Source organism: Chelonia mydas, chromosome 2 (assembly GCF_015237465.2).
Source record: "Chelonia mydas isolate rCheMyd1 chromosome 2, rCheMyd1.pri.v2, whole genome shotgun sequence".
In the NCBI taxonomy this organism is placed as follows: Eukaryota; Metazoa; Chordata; order Testudines; family Cheloniidae; genus Chelonia; species Chelonia mydas.
In genome coordinates this window covers 231,409,988-231,431,835 of record NC_057850.1, presented here as the reverse complement: position 1 = coordinate 231,431,835, position 21,848 = coordinate 231,409,988, and the positions used below count along the sequence as shown (strand labels likewise).

At 44.0% G+C, this 21,848-nt stretch overlaps 1 protein-coding gene across 10 annotated transcripts in view; it reads right to left on the bottom strand.

The window, feature by feature from the left end:
• Window positions 1-21,848, bottom strand: part of JCAD (junctional cadherin 5 associated) — an 87,617-nt gene that overhangs the window by 24,482 nt on the left and 41,287 nt on the right. For 2 of the 10 annotated variants that reach the window (XM_043541399.1, XM_043541401.1), the window contains exon 2: window positions 127-485. The exons of 2 other annotated variants lie outside the window; for them this stretch is intronic. In XM_043541399.1, the coding sequence (XP_043397334.1) occupies window positions 127-425 (299 nt within the window). In that variant the 5' untranslated portion in view covers window positions 426-485. Of the gene's footprint in view, window positions 1-126; window positions 486-1,483; window positions 1,546-17,627; window positions 17,695-21,513; window positions 21,766-21,848 lie in introns of those variants that run through there. 6 more of the 10 variants (XM_043541400.1, XM_027826702.3, XM_043541397.1 and 3 more) reach the window with 6 other exon arrangements.

The window sequence follows — 21,848 nt, the reverse complement described above, 5'->3', positions numbered from 1 at the left end:
GCACGAAAGCAAACAAATCACAGGTAGAGGGTAAGGGGGGCTGAAGTCATGCTCAGTTATCTGCCAGAATGAAAGGGAAGAGAGCAGAAAGCCAAGCCATGGTGTGACAGTGACACAGACACTTACCCCGCTTCTGAAGTATGAAAAGTAGACAAACCCCGGAGGTCTGGGTGGTAACCGGGACCAGCATGCCTCCCTTGGCTCCCATGACTGCCTTCGCTGCTGCTCAAGTTGCCTTTTGCCAGTGGTTTCTTGGTGTAAATGTAGGCTCCAGAGTCTGTCTCAAACCCATTCAGCGTTCCCCGACTAGTTCTATTCTCTGTAATCTCAGGCTGGTATCCATCATTTCTGTTCTCGTACGAAGCAGGGGGGGTTTTGGACAATTTGTATCCATGAGAAATCAGGAGGTCCTCCACACTGAACATGTTGTGCTGGTTTCACTCACTGCTGTGCCACAAGAAAGCTCTCTCCAGCAGGATCCATCACTGAAAGAGGGAACAGAAGGCTGTTCTAATAAGGAAAGACAACTTTACTCAATCTGCAGGCTACTGGATGCAGAGTTTCATTCTCTCGCCTCAACATAATAAAATACATAAGACTGAAGCGCCTGCAGATGCTGATGAATCATGTGTTGACCTTCCCTAGATATCATACGTAAATTTGTTCAGCCAGGGAACAGATGCAGAGCTGCTGCTGCTGAGTCAGTCCATTTGAGTGAAGAATTTGGTGATGATTGCAGCTTTCAGATTTTGATAAGTGATCTTGGGAAGCTTTGCACTGGAGATCAGCAAAACCCTTGAGAAAGGCATTTTCTCCAAAATTCGTTTTTACTCTGATCAGGTGGAGCTGTGCTTTATGCTGGGGGGTTGGGGGAGGGGGGTTAGATTGCAGGGCAGCACAGCCTCCTCCTGGAGCCCTGCAAATTCTATCAAAATTAGCTGGTGAACGAGCACAAAAAAAAAAATGTATAACAACAAGAAAAGAAAAAAAAAGTTTATTCTGTTAGCTCATAAAGGCACCGCTGACGGTCCTGCTGTGCCCCCAATTAGACTCCCTTGTTTACAGTCTTTAAAGGTTGCTTTTCGGGAAGATTTCTTTATTGCCTAAGTGGGCCTGTTGAAATCTATAATCAGCTAATAGGTGTAATACAAATCAAAGAAGCCCAGTAAACTGCATCTGAAGCCATGCTTGTTGTTGCACAATGATTTCCAAAGCAAATGGGATCAATTCAAAGTCAAAAGATTTTTCCTCCTGTCTGCCAGCCCTACAGACTCAGCCTGAGTTCTTTACTGATGGCACACTGTTACTAGTAATAGGTTCTGCAGATCAAATTAGTTGATCTGGAACAGTTTCTCTTGGCTAGCTCACCCTTGTAACCTACTGTCTATTCTACTCTTCTAACTTGTTCTATTTATGGGGTACCAAGTCTTCAACGGTTTGGAACTTGGTAAACACTTCTGTAGATGAATAGACTCCAGCGCACCATCTCTGAGCTGTGCTGTTCTGCCACATCACTGAGGTGGGTGGATGAGACTTGAAATATGTCTAGGGAGCAAAAACATTGAGTAAGACACTCAATTGGACCCTTGATAGGGGGCTTGTATAACGTGCTCAGTGTTACAGGTCTGCATAAAGAATAAGAACTTACTATTTCTAGAAGCTAATGAAGTTTCTCCTTCAGCTGAAGTGCTAGAGGCCTGTGCTTTGGTGTAAGAAATCCTGGGTTCTGTCACCAAGAACGAGCTTTACAAAGAGTCTCTACTCTGTGCTAAAGAAGGAACTCCATTCACTGCTATCAATAGGAGACACGTTTTGTGAAGTGGGCACGAGAGGGGGAAAGGACACATTTACCTCGTGTGTTCCAGAAGTCAGTTTTCAGCACAGAACCAAACTTTAAGAAGTGCCTGTGCAGCCCATGTAATTGTTACTTAAGGGTTTGAAAATACTCATTTCTAAACCTGTTTAGAATCTACACCAGTCTCTGCATAGAGCCTGAAGAATCTGTACTCGGTCCCCTCTGCATGTGGTATTGTACACCTCTTAAAGAAATCAAACATTCCCCATTTTTGGAGAGGTGGGTTTTTTTGTTTTTGGGGTTTTTTTTTTTGCCAGAACAGGGCTCCTCAAACGCAGTAAATGCTACACTGTACTAGAAGATATCAGCAGATAGTCACAGGGATAAATAAGCCAGCCAAGAGGTACTAGACAAATTAATGGAAGAAAGGAGTGGAATCCCTTCCTTTAAAGGAAAAGACGATTTTGTTGTTTTTAAACACTTCAGTAAACAGGAGGTGGGGCCAGATCAGGTCAACTCAAATGATTTCTCTATTCCTAATTGTTTCTAGAACACAAAGACCTGGAATTGTGAGAAGAGGTAAAAGCACAGAAGACAGAACAGCTGGCTGCTAGAGCTATTTAACCTCTAAAGAGAAAAAGATCCACTGTGACTGCATGAACAATAGAATGCCCACTGGACAGCGCACAGGTGCAAGGAAGAAATGTGCTTTTCCTGTTATTATTGCTTGGGGGTCAATATTAACCCCTTCTCTCCTACTGCTGTGGATAGTGGCCAAGTGAAAACAGTATTTGTCAGAGGTTGAAGGAGGCAGTATGCAGAGGGAGAGACAGGCAATTTAGAAACAGACAAAACCTTTGGACAATGGGTCTTATTCTGATCTCACTGTCAATACTGAGAGTCACGAGTAACTTGAAATAAGTGGAGTTACCCATGGGGAAACACATGGGGAAAACCCAGTGGTAGCTGGTGCCCAAAATAACCCCTCAAGGTTAATCATATTTGAAAGTAAAAAACTGGGGTAGCCCTGGGGAGGTGTTACAGGAAAGTCCTTTGGTGGGGATATGGGGAAGTGAGGTGGGGGGGGCAGGGAGGAAGGGATGCCCTCTTCCATGTCAGTGCCCTGCTCTTCAGAGTGAAAAACAGAGACACTTCACCATAAAGCTCAGTGTGGGAGAACACAGTTCTCTCCTCATCCCAACCTCTCTCCCTCCCTCACAGCTACCTCTACCCTATCATCTCCTTGCTGTCTCCCTATTCCCACACTCACCACCAAGTCACCCCCATCCTCATTCACTAAAGGATTTCCCCTGAACTCAACTCTGTAAACCCAGCACATCTCACTCCGAGCTCAGAACCTCCCCAAACCTTCTCAGCTTCCTCCAACCCAATCAGTGCAGACCCTGTTCTCCCCCACCCCCCGAGACCCACCCTGATGGTTGCCACCTCTGAAGTACAAAAAAACAGGACGACCAGGATGATTCTGAGAGCCCATAAAACTAGACAGCCGGCTGTGCGTACTGAGCATTTCCCAGGACAGCTACTTCAGGAAAAGGGACAATCCAAGGAAAACACAGCCAGGTGGCAACCCTACCCCCATACCTATCCAAAAGCCTTTCTACTTCCTACCTAACCTCTCCACATCTCAAAACCAGCCCTTCAGCTCTGCAACCTTCCCCCCCCCCACCCCAACACCTCCATCACACCCCCACCCCCAGGTCAGAAAACTCCTCCACAAGCACAGAACCCACCTCCCTCCTATCAGACATCCACCAACAACTAAGTCAGGACTACGCTACACCCACCTGCCCACCCACATGTACACTGCTGGTCCTGGAGAAGTAGAAGCAGCAGGGAAGGACTGTGGTTGCAGGGAGCCCTATACTCCACATCAAGAGAGAACTGGTCCTACAGGAATCTGTATTCCATGCTTTGTGCCTCCCCCCTCTGCTGCCTTGGAGTCTATGGGCTTCAGAGCCAGGACGACTCAGGGCAGCCACCTGTATGACATCCTGAGTCCAGAGACTGCAGAAGTTTCAGCCTCCCCCAAAAGGCAGTCAATGGCATTGCACACTGTAGTACCTCAGCTGTGCTACACAGCTCTGTCTCCAGCATAGCTGACATTATTGATAGGGCTTAGTTCCATTAGCTCCCAGTAAAAGTAGTATAAATGAAGTCAGGATAGATTCCGAATGGAAGACAGTGCAATGGGTTGGGTGCTAGACTGCGACTTGGGAGACCTCAGTTCAATTTCTTCCTCTGACACACACCTTCTGTGTGACCTGGGGCAAGTCCCTTTGTCATTCAGTTCCTCAGATGCCCATCATAAAGTGGGGTTAGCAGCACTTCCTTCCTTCACAGGAGTATTGTGAGGATAAATACGTTAAAGAGACATTAAGACATTATAGGTACTTATATGGCTCCCATTATGAAAACAGATAGAAAAGATCAAGCCCCATGTACACATATTGTACATTTTGGCAATTTTCCTAGTGTTTCAAATCCAAGGTTTCTACTTTTCAGGTGGGAGGCCAGTTCCTTTTACTAGAAGTAAGTGGATGAAATTAAGTAAAGGAAGATGTAGGTTGAATATGAAGAAACATTCCTGACTGCAAGATCTCTAATCCTGTGGAACAGTTTCTAATAGAAAGGGATGGAAGCCCTGATTATTTGGGGCATTTCAAGTATTGCTGTCCCCTTGAAATCTAAGCAGTTTCAGAGAACGAGTTAAAAGTAGTTTCAGGTAAAGCACATGTCCCTGAGTCCGCCAGCCAATTTGTTGTGGTTTTACACTAACATTTTCTTTTTAAATGTTTTTCTCACACTTGTTTGTGTGGATGTTTTGCACAACAAAAAGGAAACCAACTGACTGACCAGATGTGAAAAACAATGAAACCGCCTATGTGCACAGTGATATCAAATGCACCAACTAAGCCAACAGGAAAAAGAGAGAGAAATCTACCTCCTCAGCTTCTTTCAGTCATGGTATCTTAGCAGCTATTTCTAACAGTAGTAGGTACAAAACTTTCAGACAGACGTGGGATTTTTAAATTTTTAAATCCCTTTAAAAGTAACCAAAATAAAACACTAGTGAATGTAACAGTGGGGACAATTGGGCACTGGCAAGGAGATAGAAAAGATTTATCAGATTATCTCCCTAGTCTATGAAAAAGTGGGGAGGGATTTTACTCCTGGCAATATGACAAAGAACTTATCCTGCTCATTCCCTCTACTACTGTGATTTGGAGGCAGGCAGGAAAGGGTGTGTCTCCCATAGCGACACTGAATTCTTAGAATCACATCCAGTTCTAGACTCTGGCTCCAAAGTGGTAAGGCAAAGAATTTGGTCCAAAAGTGTGTGAGAGTGTATTGGAAGGGATGAGGGTGACTCCTTGGCTCCATGACAGCAGACCAGGACCACTATTGATCAAGCCTTGAAGTGGATCAGCAGACTGCATGTTAACGAAGAGAACCTGTAATGCAAGGGGCTGCAATTCATTAGAGTCTAGTTTAATACACAAGACCTCAGCTTCCTTCAAAGTGTGTGCTTGGCAGGAGAGGGTGGAGCTACTGTGGAGAAGGGTTCCTGTGAACAGCAGATGATCATGAATCTTTCAGACCAAGAGAGTGAAAGCTACCATTCTGAAGCTGACTGGGGAAAAAATGGTTATCGATGATACCCCATCAAAGAGTATAACACTCCATAACAAACAATATTTCATGCATAAGGATAGGATTAGATTCCTGTGTGCATGTCATCTCATCCATAGTATACACAACAAATTAAAGAAAGAGAGCAGAAGTTCTCACTCAAGAGCAAAAAGAGAGCAAGATTTAACACCAACATCAAAATAAACTCAACTCAAGGCAGAGACAAACATAACATAAGAGGGATAAAAAGGAGACTAGCCACTGGATCCAGCCAAAATTTTTTGTACAAAAAGTTTCCTGAGGAAAAATGGCTTTTTAATGAAACCAGAACTTTTTGTAAAATACTGTCAACAACGTCAACATTTTCATAAAAGTTTGTGTGATGTTAATCAAACTGCTTATTTAAACCATGACAACATTTAAAAGTTTGATAACTATTTCAAACAATTCTGGTAACATTTTGATAGAAAAATTGATGAGATCCCAGAACTGGGTTTGAAAAATACAAAATCTCATGCGAAATGCTTTTGTCTTTGAGACAGCTCCACAGGTCACTGATGGAATCTGTTTCAGAACAGGGACATATGCTTGATCTGATCTAGTATGGTGAATGGTATCCTATGTTCACCAACGGCACATATCTGCTATGTCAGCAGCAGACAGAAATCCTCCCAAATACACCTGACAATTGTACTATGAGGGAAAGAAATTCCTTCCTGACCTTTGTGGAAATCTGCTGATTTCATCACCTGGAGCATGAGATTTCATCACCTCAATTTTAGCAGCTACAAGTATTATTGCTCATTAAATTAACCAGCTCCTTTTCAAATCATCCCATTGCATGACTTCTACTAGTCTTCAGCTTTCTTAGTGTGAAGGACTAGCCAGCACTTGGACAGTTTGGAAAATGAAAGCTGAACCCATCCATAACAGCAGCTCTCCTAGTGCACACATCTCAGCAGACGGTGGATGGAGGAGACACGACTACTGTCATTGCTAATCTTGCCTCTTACACAGGAAATAATAAATGTGCACGCTCCATAGGCGTCAAGTATCAGGGGGTAGCCATGTTAGTCTGTATCCACAAAAACAACAAGGAGGAGTCCAGTGGCACCTTAAAGACTAACAGATTTATTTGGGCATAAGCTTTTGTGGGCTAGAATCCACTTCATCAGATGCATGTGCACACTCCATAGGTGGTAGCAGTGCTTTTAATGGTCTCATTCTCCCTTTAATTTATTCCTCCCTCTTTCAGCCACGGTTACTTTATCCTTTCCTGTTTTCTCATGTCTTCCTTCTCCTTACGCTTCTCATTTGACCCCAACAGGCCAAACATCTACATCTGCCACGGGGGGGGGGGGGGGGGGCGGGGAATTAATCATAGAACGTTACAACAAGATGAATAGGAGGAAAGAAACCCAATACAAATAGGAAATGCATCTTTTTGGTAAATCTTTGGTAAATTCTTTCCATCATTCACTATCCCACAGAACCTGTCACTCTTCCCACTCTGTGTGATAATGAATGAGTACTGTGAAGCACACAACAAAAGATACAGATTAACACAAGGTGATGTCTTATGGCTCCTCTACACTTGAAAGATGTTTCAGGTTATGTTTTCTACATTAAGTAATCAGGAACAATTATTCTGAAAGAAACCACTGCTTTATTGTCCTCAGTTAAGCTACTTCCCTTTTGAATCATTGTTTCCACCCACCACTGCGTTGTTCTTTTAAATAAGTGCACAGCATTCTGGCTGAGATGCCACAGCGCAATGCTCAGCTGCATGGCTCTATGCATTCTGGGAATTTTTTTCAACTGTGAATTATGGGATCCCTACCAGAAGCCACTGAAATTCTGGGACTTGGGGTCAAACTAATAAATTCCCATGATTTTTCTACTTTTATCCCATCATTCATCTGGCTTTTGCAAGCCAACACAATTTTCAAACTGCTGTCGGGCAGCCTGGAGGAAACACAGCTAAGTGCTGCACTTCCGATGGTCATTAATACAAACAGGCGGATGCAGATGTGTTGGCCGTTGTGCAGCTGGATGGCTGCGGATGACTTGAGAAGAGATCATGGGCGTCTGGGTCCATCTCCTCCCACTCAGCGTTCTCAATGGTGTCCACAAGCTGGGGTCCTGTGGTGGCCTCCTTTGCAAAAGGTATGCTTCAGGGCCTCATAGCAGATGGTGACCATGTGAGCTCTCCCATCGTCCAGAGCTTTTCTATAACCCTGCCAGAGCACCTTTCCTTTGTTGCAGCACTGGATCTGGTGCTGGGAGTGCCCCCACTCCTCTATTTCTTTCACAGAGTCATAGAGTTTAAGGCCAGAAGGGACCACTAGATCAGTTGGTCTGACCTCCTGTATATCACAGGCCACCAACACCACCCAGCAGCTGCACACTAAGCCAACAACTGACATTAGAACAAAAGTGTTACAGTCCACAGGGGACTAGACTAGTTTGTGCCAAAGGCAGAGAATAGGAGGGACTGAGGCAGGGCCGGCTCTACCGTTTTTGCCGCTCCAAGCAGGACGTCTGAAGACGGAAGCTGCCGCTGCATTGCCGCCACAGCAGCCAGAAGAGTAAAGCTGCTGCCGAACTGCCGCCACGGCGCAGCCTGCAGAGAAAAGATGCCGCCAAATTGCCGCCGCCATGGAAAGACAAGTGCCGCCCCTTTCACGGTGCCACCCCAAGCACCTGCTTGGAACGCGGGTGCCTGGAGCTGGCCCTGGACCCAGGTGAACCTATACCCCCACAATGGCAGGGAAAGGATTCTGTGAGATATACCCAGATAACCCTGCAAAGTGACCTGCATCCACATGCTGCAGAAGAAGGTTAAACACCCCCTCCCCCTGGTCACTGCCAATCTGACCTGGGGGAATATTCCTTCCTGACCCCACATGTGGCAAATCAGTTGGATCCTGAGTATGTGAGCAGGAACCAGCCAACCAAGCACCTGAGAGAGAGAAAATGCACAGTGTCCCATCAGAACCTAGCCCTACCCTGCCCAAGGTCCCATTTCCTGCCGTACCTGATGTTTCAGAGGAAGGAGATTAAAAAAAAAAAATAATCCCAGAATACATTTTGAGAGGAAAAGTACCCCTTCCTGACCTCCGCTGGTGGCTGGCTGAAACCCTGAAGCATGAGCTTTAGGAACATAGGACATATGTTTATGTGAGGGTACCATCACAAACAGCCCTGTCATACAATCACACTCAAATTTATCCATCTCTCTCTTAAAACTAATTAAGCTGTTTGCTTGCAAATCTCCTATTAGAAGGCTGTTCCAGAACCTCAGCCCTCTGATGGTTAGAAACCTTCTTCTAATTTTCAGCCTGAATTTGTTCATGACATAGTTATACTCATTTGCTCTTGTGCCAACATTGTCCCTTAGGGTGAAGAGCTCTTCACCCTCCCTGGTATTGCACCCCTCCTGCACCCCCACATACTTATAGAGGGTAATCATATCCCCTCTCAGACTTCTCTTTGCTAGACTAAATAAACCAAACTCTTCCAGTCTCCTCTCATAAGACAGGCCCTCCATGCCTCTGATCATGCTAGTATCTCTTCTCTGCACCTGTTCCAGTTTAAATTCATCTTTCTTGAACATGGGTGACCAGACTTGCAGACAGTGAAGTCCAAATGAAGTCTTACCAGTATCTTGTACGATGGCATTAATACTTCTCTGTCTCTGCTGGAAATGCCTTGCTTAATACATCCTAGGATCGCATTTGGCTTTTTCACAGCCACACCACACTAGTGGCTCATAGTCAAACTGTGATCAAACCACATGCCCTGGTCTCTCTCTTCCTCTGCCACTTGCAACTGACAAGCCCCCAGCTTGTAGCTAAAATTCTTATTAGACGGTAAGTGCATGACCTTGCACTTCACACTGTTGAATTTCATCCCATTTCTGTCCCTCTAGTCTTCAAGCTCATCCAGCTCTTCCTGTAGATATTATCTTGGGTGTCTTGGCATTCTGATAAGTGCTGTTAAGATGGAACTGGAGTGCTTCCTCTTCCCAGAGGGCAATGAAGTCCAGAACCTCAGCATGGGACCACCCTGAAGCATGGGACATGGCTGCTATTGGCTTGGTGTAGTGCAGTATGTGACTGGTGCGTGAGCTTGCCATGTGTCAGGGATCAGGGCCTGCAGCAGAGCCAGTCTCCACGTAACCTAATGAATGCAACAGGCCTGTAGTAGGCTGCCCAATTGACTACACCGCCTAACGGAAGAGTCAGCAGACCAGCTCTTAAGCCCAGCAGCAGCAGAATGCTCAGAGCATTCACCCACCGGGATAGCTCCTGTGCCTGCATGTTCCCAGACTTGCCCCACCTTGTTCCAGCCCTGCTCCTTGCCTTACTCCAGGTAACCTCAGCTCCAATTCTCCTGCTCTAACCACATGACCGCTCATGCCCCACTCTCGGATACCATGAGTGAGAATCACAAAGAACACCATCTGGCATGTAAACAGGCTGGTGACTTCCAGTCAAGTAGGCACCAGAGGGCACACAGGTAAACAGATAGGCTGTCCCAGATAGGCAGCAAAGCAGAGGTCCGAGAATGGGCGGGGGTAGGGTCGGGGGCCATGCCCCCCCACTTTTAAAAGTCACTTTTTACTGGCCATAAGGGTGAGCAACGGAAGGAAAGGCAGAGAGGAGCGAGCAGGGGGTGGAGTATTAGGGGGAACAGGGAGCGAGGGAGCAGGGCTTTGGGAGGAAAGGCAGTGCTGGGGCAGGGGCAGGGCCATGGTTTGGGTGCCTATGACCCCTCCCCCCCCCACACTTTTAAGGTGCTTCTGCCATTCCTGCAGAAAAGTAGTGTGGGATAGCAGTAGGAGGACTACCAGAGGCAGAAAACTTGATTCAAAATGGAGATGCCGCCATCCTGAATGTCAGTAAACTTACTTCCAAAATGGATTAATATGGTTGAGACACCACATAACCCAAAACAAAAAAATTGGGTGTAGACATAAGGCAGTTTATCCAGGAAAAAAAAAACAAGATAAATCTAACACAACTTTCACCTGCAGAGAAGCCCTAAAACTGAGTTTCCCACATTATCTTCAGCTGTGTGTCGATTTTACATCTCTTTAGTTTGCTAAGCAATAGACTTTTGATTAAAGTCAAATTTACAAGACTATCTGATACGGAGATTGGATTTCCAGCCACCCCTTTTCAAAAAGAAAAAATTCACTTTCTTCCCTACCGTGATGTAGGTCTTCCCTAAAAAAAGATGAACGAGTAAAATTAGTTCAGAGGTAACATCTTCAAAAGCAGTAAGTGACTTAGAAGCCTAAATCACACTGACTTCCAACGAAACAGAATCCTAAGTGCCTAAATCCCTTTTGAATATGGGATTGGACTTTTGAAAAACTTTTCCTTGGGTCTTCAAATGTGATTTGTTACAGAAGTGTATGTAGGTTCTAATATTTGCATGGTTTTCCACAGGCACTAAGCAGTCATTTTACAAGATGGAAATGCAAGATCTAGTCCTCTCACAACATTATAGTTCCTGGATTGTGGAAATACTGTAAGAAGATGAGATCTTGCATTATTTCATCCCCAAAATGGCTTCTTGAGGCAAAAAAGTATTTAAAACAAGACCTCAAACACTGAGCTCTCCACGTGTTGCCTGAACACATTGATTTCTATTTGGCGCACACAAGGGTAACTTAATGCCCATGGACCATGAATACACAGTCCTGGTTTATTATCCTGTTAAGTTCTGGTTGAGGAACAAATGAAGACTGTGTATATTAAAAAGCAAACGACAGCAAAATAAAGTGGGGGTGGGTGGGGGGGGGGGGAGGGGAGTAGAGACTTGAACTATTGCTCTCTTTTAACGACTCTCTCAAACTGGGCCAGAAAGTGGATGTGCAGAGTTTCTAAATTTGAGGTAAGATCAACAATGCTGGAAAACAGTTTGTTTTCCCAGAGCTCATTTGGTTTGTTTGCCAACGACATCACCGTGTTCTGATAGGTTTTGCTTCCTGAGGATGCCTGTTATCTCACCAGTGTTTCCGACTTGTCAAAGTCAGCTGGTCCAACTCTAGTGCAGTGGAAACATGGGTCAAACTTTCTTTGGCTACCTCTAACCTACAATGATCAGAGCCAAAGAAACAAGTGTGCATTCAACCATGAAAAATCTGCATTAGAACACGCACACACACAAGCATAGTTAAGGATTAAAATCTCCAGTACTTGGATACAATGGAACCCCTGGAGGGGAACATTAAAAGAGTTCCTTGTTGTGTATTATCAAACACCAAAATACTTTGTTTGTGCATTTGTCTTGGGCCCTTAACGTTTCCTTAGCTTTAAAAAGAAAGAATGATCATTCTTGCCTGAAGGGCGAGAGAAGATAAATGATATTGATACCATGGTGTAATATCTTTGAAAGAACAGAAAGATGCATATGCTGGACCTACTGAGTGTCTAGAAGCATTGTTCATACTGTGAATTGAATGACTGCACCTAAGCGAGGTGGCAACACTGGAGAGTGCTGCACAGTGTATGTTTTATCTCATCATCCGAGTCTTTGATATATGTTCTCTTGTTCTCAACATAGAGCCTGAGCTGCAGAAGTGCTGAGCACTGACAACTCTAATTGAAGCCAGTGGGAGGTGCCATGCCCAGCATCTCTTTAAAGCCGACCCTTAATGAGTAGCAACCCCCTGCTATGTTACATGTTCACGCACAGCTCCCAATGACTTCAGCTGCAGTTCTGAGTGCTCAGAACTTCTGCAAATCAGACCTCAGGGTCTCAAGTCAGACACCCAGAAAATGAGGAACACACTACAGTGACCACCTGTGAAAAGTTTGGTTTAAGTGACTTATCTAATTCTTTAGAGAGAAAAGGTGGGTGAGGTAATATCTTTTATCTGACCAAATTTCGTTGGTGACAGAGACAAGATTTTGAGCTACACAGAGCTCTTCGTCAGATGTGGAAAAGGAACTCCCAGCATCACAGCTAAATACAACGTGGAACAGATTGTTTAGCATAAGTAGTTAGCACATACTGTAAGGGACCATTCGAGGTAGAGTGATCCGTTAACACTTCTGCAATCATAGGACAAAAAGAGGGAGTTAGCGATTGTTGTAAAAAGCCATAAATCCAATGTCTCTGTTCGGTCCATGAGTTTTAGTGTCTAGCAGAGTAATGAATCTAAGCTCCCAGGCTCGTCTTGAGAAAGTGTTTGCAAGTTTCCTTTGAGGATGAGGAGTGCTGTAGAGTGATCACTTTTTACGAAGCATTCACCCACAGGTGATTTTTTTTTGCTCTTATTTTCCTGTGTGAGTCTCCTTGCCCAGCTAGTTCCACTGCTCCTCTTCCGGCTCCTGGTCTGATCTGCCTCGCTGCTGCCCCTCACGGCCTCTCAGTCCCAGTCTGCCTCTCTGGGCTCTTCCAGAGGCGGATTATGGTTTTGTGGGGCCCTGGGCCACAGCAAGTGGGGGCCCCTTCCACCTGCAGTCCCTCCAACCCCTGCACTCCTGCCAGAGAAATCTGGCCAAGGCATGGGGGCTCACCCCACCCCACCCAGTGCTCCTGCCAGAGAATGGGTTCAAGGCGCACTCATTTTTCCAGGGCACCCCAATTGGCTGAGGCCTCTGGCACGGGCCCCATCGGCCCAGTGGCTAATTGGCCACTGGGCTCTTCATCCAACCTCAGTCTTTTCTCACCCTCTTCTCTTGTCCAGGATCCCCACTTCCTGTCTCTTTGTCCCAGTTTCCTTGTCCAGCCAGGCCCAGTCTCCCCTCCTCCCCTCACCATCTCATCAGTGGCCAAGGCCCCTTCTCACCAACCAGGGAACTGACTTCCAGTTCACCCCCCATTTCCCTCACTGGTTCACAGTCCCAGTCTCCCCCTGGCTCCCAGTTGCCAAACAGCCCCAGTCTCCTCTCCCTCGTCCTCCAGCTCCCAGTCCCAGCTTCCCTGCCCGACCAGTCTCAGCATCCCCCTCACTCCTCAGTTCCCAGTCTCCTTGCCCATCCAGTACCAGTCTCCCCCATTGTGCTCCATCACAGTTTTCCTCTCCTGCTCCAGTCCTAGTCTCAGCAGACTCCTTCTCCCAATCTCCTCCTCTTCATCCTCTACCCCAGTTCAGCTTTTGTTGCCTCTACATTTCACTCAGACAGCTTCCTCATAAACTCAGTCTTTAAGGTCAGAAGAAACCATCATGAGCATCTAGTCTGACCTCCTGCACATTGCAGGCCACAGAACTATTCAATGTGGAATGAATAATATTAACAATATGGAAACGGAGGCAAAGCGGTTTTGACTGACCCATGGCCACACAGTGTGTCAGTGACACATCCTGAATTAGAATTTAGGATGCCTGAATCTCAATCTCATGCTTACTCCAATGGACCACGATAACTCTAAAATATTACTCTGGTCTTTAAGTTCTTCCAGCGTATTAACAGCAACCACCATCACAACCCTGCTGTGAATATATGGTAGGATGCAGACAAGAGAGGAAGATGGGATTGGGTATATATGGTACAAATATAGATCCGGGGGGCAGTCCAGAAGAGGGACATTGATTCCACAAAAAGTATGCTAACGGGGTGGATTTTCACAGGCATGGCAAAAAGCATATATTCCTGACACACACAGGCCACAGCCCTGACAAATTTCAAGTTGCTGATCCAAAACACTGGTGCACTAGAGCTTCTCAATGAATGAAATGGCTGTAAGATTTTTTATTTTCAGGAAGAACAAAACAATGTATTTGTCCCAGCCTTGTTCTCAGAAACAGATATGCTCTTTTAGCTGAAATTTTCAAAAGAAATTCATCCTGCAGCTCACACTCAGCATGGGAAATTTCAACTCAGATGCCTAAAGTTTGGCAAAATTATAAGCAACTGAAAATGGGATCTTATATGGGAAGTGTTGGGAAACTTTAATAATGGGCAGTGCTATCTTTGGTGTTTTAACCTCTTCTATTTCTCACTCCTTTTCTTTTATGTAGCAGACAGTGTATTAAAAACAAACATTTTAAATAGGATCTGGTTTTTACCTTGACCATTTAATCTTCTTTTAAATCGAAAAATCCAATTAGACTGAACGCTTCAGGACAAGGAAGTGACCAAATGCATTTTAATGTTTTGTTGAAATGAAATATTCTGAATCAGGTGGTTGGTGTCAGATCACAGACACCCATCAGCACAAGGCTATTAGGAGAGTTTCCGTTACAACCAATACCACACTTAGGTCTGTTGCCTTTGACGCCCTAACTGAGAAAGCATCTCTGATGATTGCAAGTAAAAAAAGTGTGTGTCAAGGTCATTGTAGATTGGGAAACATAACTTTATGTTGGGACCCTGTGTGCTCCCAGGCATGCACATCTCTCTAATTCAGCTCAAAAGAAGATACAAATCTGTGAATTTTGCATTTAACCTTCACTGCGGACAGCAGAGTGTGTACATTTTTCCCAAGGAGAAAGCAAAAAGTGTATATGTTCACATTCACTGAAAATCATGGTCCATATTTTACCATCAGTTTCTGAGCAGAACTCCCCAATGAAATTAATCAGATGTTGTGCCACAATGTATTATTATTAGGCACAATATGGCTCCCAAGAAAGTTTGGAAGTGGGGGCAAAAAATAAAAGGAAAAAATGTGACCAGATAGAGACGAAATAGCATATTTCAGAGAGTGACTCTTGCCCCGCAACATATTGGCACAGTGGTGGTCAATGGAGGCACCTGAGCTGAAGCATCGTTAGAAGAGCAAGGGAGTGGCTCGCCAGGGCATTCTCCACTGGAGCCCCAGACGTTTGGGAATGGCTTCTGCCCGGGTCTGTCACAGCCTGAGTTTGTTAGCCTTCAGGGCATGCAGCAAAGCTTTCCTCCCGTGATCATGAGACGACAGGTGCTGGAGAGGGCTGTTTGTGGTGATGTGGGATTTTGGTGGGAGCTGAATGTGCATTGAGAGTTGCGCCATATCTCTGGTATATATGTTGCTGCTGGGTGGCCTGGGGGAATAAATCTGGGTCTGGTTAGTTATTTTGTGTACAGTATTTTAAAAAGTTTGCCCAGGGTGCTAGAGCACTGGATAAGTGCTCTTTTATTGTAGCATGCACAAATCCAGATAAGGTAAACACATAAAGGCAGAGGGGGAATCTTTGAATATTCACCATTATGATCAGCTCCAAAGAGCTGGTTTTCAGAATGTCGAGAGCTTGCTGCCACGGATCACAAAGCACCACATTAGTAGTCTGAAAACAGGCCAAGGGGTTTTTCTTTTTTCTGGTTTCTTTTTAATAAAGAAGGAGCGATTTTTAAACACTGTTCGCTGACATTCCATAGGGAAGATGTAACAGGTTCCTAGAGGAGTTGGCAGTGTGTGGTAGAAGTATTTCCTGACAGTTCTACTGTTGTAATAAATAGTAAAGTATTTTATTAAACAAAAAGTAAACAGCCAACTCCCTTCCCTCCGCCGCCACCCTCCCCCCGCAAAAAAACCCACCTACAAAAGAACACGTGTCTCAGTTTGAAAACATGTTTTCTCATGCTGTTCAAGCCGCTTTCCATGGGTAAAATCTGTCAGAGCTTTGTTGGAACAAAACAAAGGGAACTTACATTTCTTGATGCTTAAAATTAAGTCCTTGAGAGCCAACAGTTCCACTTTAAATACCTACATGCAAACCCCAATAAATTGTTCCCACACTAAACTATGTGGATTTTTTTTTCTAACCAGGAGAAAAAGCTCTCAGTTTGGGCAAAAAACACAGAGAAGATCACTTGGCCAATTGTATTTAATTGTATGGAGTAAGAAATGTTTTAATAAAGCGGTCCATCACAGAGCTGGACTTCTTTGAGATGACAGGGACATTGGTTATAAAGCTTGGGCTCCATGATCAAAAGGATTACACACATGAGCATTCTCCTAATCACAGCAGGATCAGCCAGCCATTCAGGCCAGGTTTCAAGAAAACAAACACACACACACACACTTTCCCCTCCTCACAAATGCAGACAGTGGCTTGTGGTGGGGGCTCCGCAGGGCTGGTCTGCCTCCCCTCCTTTCAGACACCTCCATAAAGATCATGTTTGCCAGAGTAAACAGACTCTGAGCACATCTTTGTCTGTTTTGCTCACTCACTTTCACATGTTACCAGCCTCTCTTGCCTCCCGTTAGCATACTTTTATGTGGAATCAATGTCCCTCTTCTGGACTGCCCCCCAGATCTATACTTGTACCATAGATGTCCAACCCCATCTTCCTCTCTTGTCTGTGTCCTACCATATATTCACAGTAGGGCTTTTGTTGTTGTTGGAAATACGCTGCAAGATCTTAAACACCAAAGTAATATTTTAGCGGTATCGTGGTCCAGTGGAATAAGGATAAGACTGAGATTCAAGAATCCTAAATTCTAATTTAGGGGATGTCACTGATACACTGTGTGGCCGTGGGTCAGTTGAAACCTCTTTGCCTCAGTTTCCACATTGTTAAATATTATTAATTCCACATTAAGTAGTTTAATATTTGGTATTTGACAGTAAGGAAAGCAGAACGTAAGGGCAAGAACACACAAGAAAAGTCATACCAGTATAATATACTGCTTAGGCTGATTACTTTAACCCTAATGTGGACACTTATACCAGTATAAAGCTACCATACACCAATACAGATTATTCATCTTCCCAAACTGGAATAAAAACTATACTAGTATACCTGCATCCACACTAGGGAAGGGTTTGTTATTTTAACTGCACTGGTGTACTTAAAATGGCAAATCTTTTTAGTGTAGACAAGCCATTAGAGACTGAATAGGCAAGTGATAGCCAATCAGTAGAAGAGGGACTGTCCCAAATTTTCAAAAATGGCCACAAATTTTTGATGCCAACTTTAAGATATACAACTGTCTTTTGCATGCAAAATTAGTGGCCACTTTTGAAAAGTTGGGCCAGTATAGTTAATACTATAAACATACTTCCCATCTAATATTGTCTGAGTGATCACGGACAAATTTCAATAATGTTCTAATCATGAACTACTTGGGCAATGTACATGCTGCTGTAATCTTTTGCTGTCTACTATAATCAGCAATATATTGCACAGAGACATACTTAGGTTATTCCTGCTGTAGGTGTTAAAAGATCCCATCAATCTATGTAGATATCTACGTTTGGATCTTAAAGGTGGTATAAAGTTGTTGAAAGACTGACCTACCCTTTCCTTTGTAGCTGGACCTAGTGAGTAAGCTTCCCCCAGCATTCCACAAGTCCACAGGCTCTTGAAACAAAGCACAATAGCAAGGTTTTAGCAAGTGAGATAACCCTTTCCACTCATGAAGGGGAAAACAACATCTGTTAAAACCAAACAAATTGGTGTAATGGGTTCAGCAAGAGACCCAAAGGATTTTGAAGACATAGCTCTTGGTTGGGTCAACACATGTGAAAAGAAAATTACAAGAGAACAATTGTTTCACACTGTGCTCTCCCACCCCTAACTCCCTCAAGATTAATTAGGATGGACTCTGGCCAAATTCATTAAAATAGAAGATTTGGGCAGGACCTTGCAGCCTGCTCATAAGCAGCTCGAAAATGATGGAGAAGTTCAGAAATGCATCACCCTCCAACCAGATCTGCTTTTGGCAAAACCCAAGTTTGCATGTGCCATGTCAATTGCTGTGACAGTCAGGAGAATTATTTTAAAAAGATCTTTTCTTAATTAGATAGCAACACAGAAAACATTTGCTTTTCCCCACTGAACAATAGATCCTTGTTTATTTTCTGTGTGCTCTTTAGGTCGTGAGAAAGCCAGTCAAGTTATGTATCTAACAACATACTATTGTAATCTGTTAACACTCGAAAGACTAAAACCTACAGATTCAGTCGGATTAGTACTTTCTGAGCACAGGAGAATGTGCTTTACAGCCAGCAATTTTGAATAATGCTACAGGAAGTGAGGAGACAAACTAGGGCCCCCATCCTGGAAACAATGGACTAGACTGTGATTTCACAATCTGCCTTGTGTAGGTAGTGGTGTGCTGCCATGCCATCAAGGAGCAGGGAAGGAATTGTGCCTCAAAGATTCGCCATCCCACCCTGTGTTCCAGGCGATAGTAATTTGCTATTGGTCCTTTCTAGATTACAACGCCTATTCCATGGCAATTCAACTGCACAGGCTGGTACATTGGGGAAGAAGAATGGAACCAATGTTCCTGTCACTACCCACTCTCCTGCTTTGTGGAGAACAGTGGACACAACAACAACAGTGGCAGAACCAGGTCTCAAGTGAGTAAAAGCCATGAGATTTCTCGCCAATTAGTACTGCAGTAATTTATTCAGAAGTTGCTCATTTTGCTCTTTAACAATGGAATTTAGTTGGGTCATTATTTTCCATGTAACTGTTTATAACAACAACAAATGGTAATATCTTTTTTGACTTAATGCAGACCCGTTAAAGCAAAGAAAGGAAAACGGTTCAGCTACTGCTCAGGAGCGTGGCTGAATGCTTTAGGCTAGAAGGCAAGATACGCATTGCATTGTCACTAAGATTTGGTATCCTGACAACATGGATCAAAATGCTTGCTCATGCAGTAGTACTCAGATTTTTACTGAAGAGCATGAGCTGAAGTGTCTTAACTTCTGGGACGCCTAATCATGGAAAAACAATTTTTCTGAATCCTTAACAAAAACCCAATCCAGAAGAGATTCTGCAGATACACAAAAGTCCATTGGATGGATTCGATGCCCAAATCAGGGCTATAATTTGTAGTTCTAGGACAATTTAAAATGTAATATTCAGCCTAATACCTAATGGAAAAACAACAGTTTTTTTCTTCTCTTTGCAATGGTAACTGAGTAAAGTGTAAAAGGATGCACTTATAATATACAGCACTAAGACAGATAATAAACCTTTGCAGCTTCAGGTTTAAGGCCCGGGTCCTGCAAACTAATCTGGTAGACCACCCCTAAAGTCAATGGGGCTCGCATGGACACAGGGTAGATGTACAGATCAGTCTGAGGGATTAGTGCCTATGACTGTATTATCACATGCTAACAATCAGGTTTTTAAAGGCAATTTTAGTTTAAGACAGGCATTAACTTTGTGACTCTTCATGGGAGTAAAGTTAAGCAGGAGTTGGGATGCATTTGCAGAACCAGGGCCTTTTACCTCACTAAAGAATTCATCTCTCCTGTTCAGAAAGTGGGTTACAATGTGGGAGAAGACTGGAATTAACAGGTAGAAAAGTGACATGAAAAGAGACAGAAGTCTCACACTGTTATAGGCACTTTCCAGCATGAAGGCAAGTTTGTAGCTTTAAAAAAAAAAAAAAGAGAGAAAATAGCAAAGCAGGAAAGAAATTCAAAAGCTATAGAGAGAGACAGAGAGAGAGGATTGCTTCACAGTCTGTTTTCTTATTTGGTGTGCTTAGACACAAACCAGATTATGGCTCTTCACAAAAAAAAACTTTGCAAGATTTGGGGATTTAACTAAATGTCTTTAATTTAGTTACAGCAGGGCCTGTTTTTCTCATGTCTACTGCTAATTCACCCACCATGGGGCGGCGAAAGAGAAGGAACAAAGGTTAGTTTCCAGTAGCTGCCTGGTATTAACCATCCACACATTTTGTCTTGCATGTACAAATTAGAGTAACTGATGCTTTGTTGTTATGATTCTAGAGTGGAATTATTTAGTTTTTGAAACATCCAGATGGATCCCAGGCATTAAATTTCTGTTATTCCTGGCAAGAAGCAAATGCAGTTTCTCTTAGTACACTAGTTCGTGTTACAGCAGTACCCTCATCTCTCTGCTATAAAGTACCTAAATGTTTCATTTTATTGCTAAACTGGTAACATCTTGAGAGAGATGCTAGGAAAATCAGAGACCCCGGGCTGGCTATAGTGCTCAATAAACATCTCCCTTACAGGGGGTTTAGTTTGGAATAATAAACACTGTAAGCACCTTAGAGACTAACCAATTTATTTGAGCATAAACTTTCGTGAGCTACAGCTCACTTCATCGGATGCATCTGATGAAGTGAGCTGTAGCTCACGAAAGCTTATGCTCAAATAAATTGGTTAGTCTCTACGGTGCCACAAGTCCTCCTTTTCTTTTTGCGAATACAGAAATACAGACTAACACGGCTGTTACTCTGAAACACTGTAAGAAAACTTGAGGGATGTAGCAGCAAGGCACCATAAAGGAGACCTACACAGAGGCATTCAGATTTCACACTCACAGATTACCAAACCCTAATCCTTAAAACACTAAACCCCCTCTGTGAGGGGTGGTGCTTTCCACAGCCTGGGTTAACATCATTATTTCTTTGATGGAACATTTTAAACGTCAAAAATGTGTGTGGGGGGGAGGGGGAAGTTTGTAAACTTTGCAGGGCTATCAGTACAGAAACTGAATCTGTTAGCAGTGGTCACTGAATCAATTAACCAGCAGGTCACCTGAAGAGACCACAGGCTGCAGTTTACTGCAGAAGACTCATTAGACGCATAGAGGTGATCTAAAACCTGCCTTGGAAATATGATCTCTTTCCACTGCTGCGTGGGAAGCCAACCCTCTCGCTCTGATCTCTTTGATTCCACCTACCCAGTGCAAAAAGGGTAGGGGGAGCTGCTAGCAGGGGACTTTAGGTCCCCCTATGTCCAAGCCAAATGGGGAACACATACCTCACATAGTCTTCAAACAACTGAAGGAGAGAGCCAAGCTGCTTGTAAACACATACTCTCTGGTACTCGAACAGTTACATCTGCAACTAACACCAGCGGAGACCAAATAATCTATTGCTACTCCAGCAAAACTATTCATCTGTTTGAAAACGGTCAGAGCAGCGTGTGCAAGAACCATACGCGCAGAGCTCCGGAACAGAGCAAAAAGCCTATGGTTTGACATGAGGAGAGAAACTTAGAGATGCAGTTAGAATCGTTGGCAGCTGCATGACAGCTTTGCAGTGGCTTGGTTCGTTTTTGCAGCATGTCTCACAGAGAAACAACAAAGCCACCCACACAATTCCCTTGAACTCTTAATTCAGGCTGAATAAATTAAGTGGCTTTAACTTGGAGTTGTAGGAAGAGAATGTCACTGACTTACCAAGTGGCTCCCCCATGCTTGCCTCTGTTCTCTGCGTTTGGAAGTGTTGTGAGCGAGCCCAGCCTTGCATGAAGCAGTCACTGCGGAGCATGCCTAGTGCAGACAGCTTGCCTTGCCTTTCCTCCCCAGCAACTTAATGGCTTTGAAGTGAACCTCAAGCTTCCTGCAAATTATCAAAGATTCCTCCACGACAGAAAACTTTTTTTTTTTAAAGGAATAAACCACTGTAGTTTCAACCCAAGCGGTATGGCTGTTGTGAATTCCATCGGATCTCTCTTCATTATCACCTCTCTGAACATTCTAGCCACCTGAAGTAGCTTAGCCCCCGGGATTAA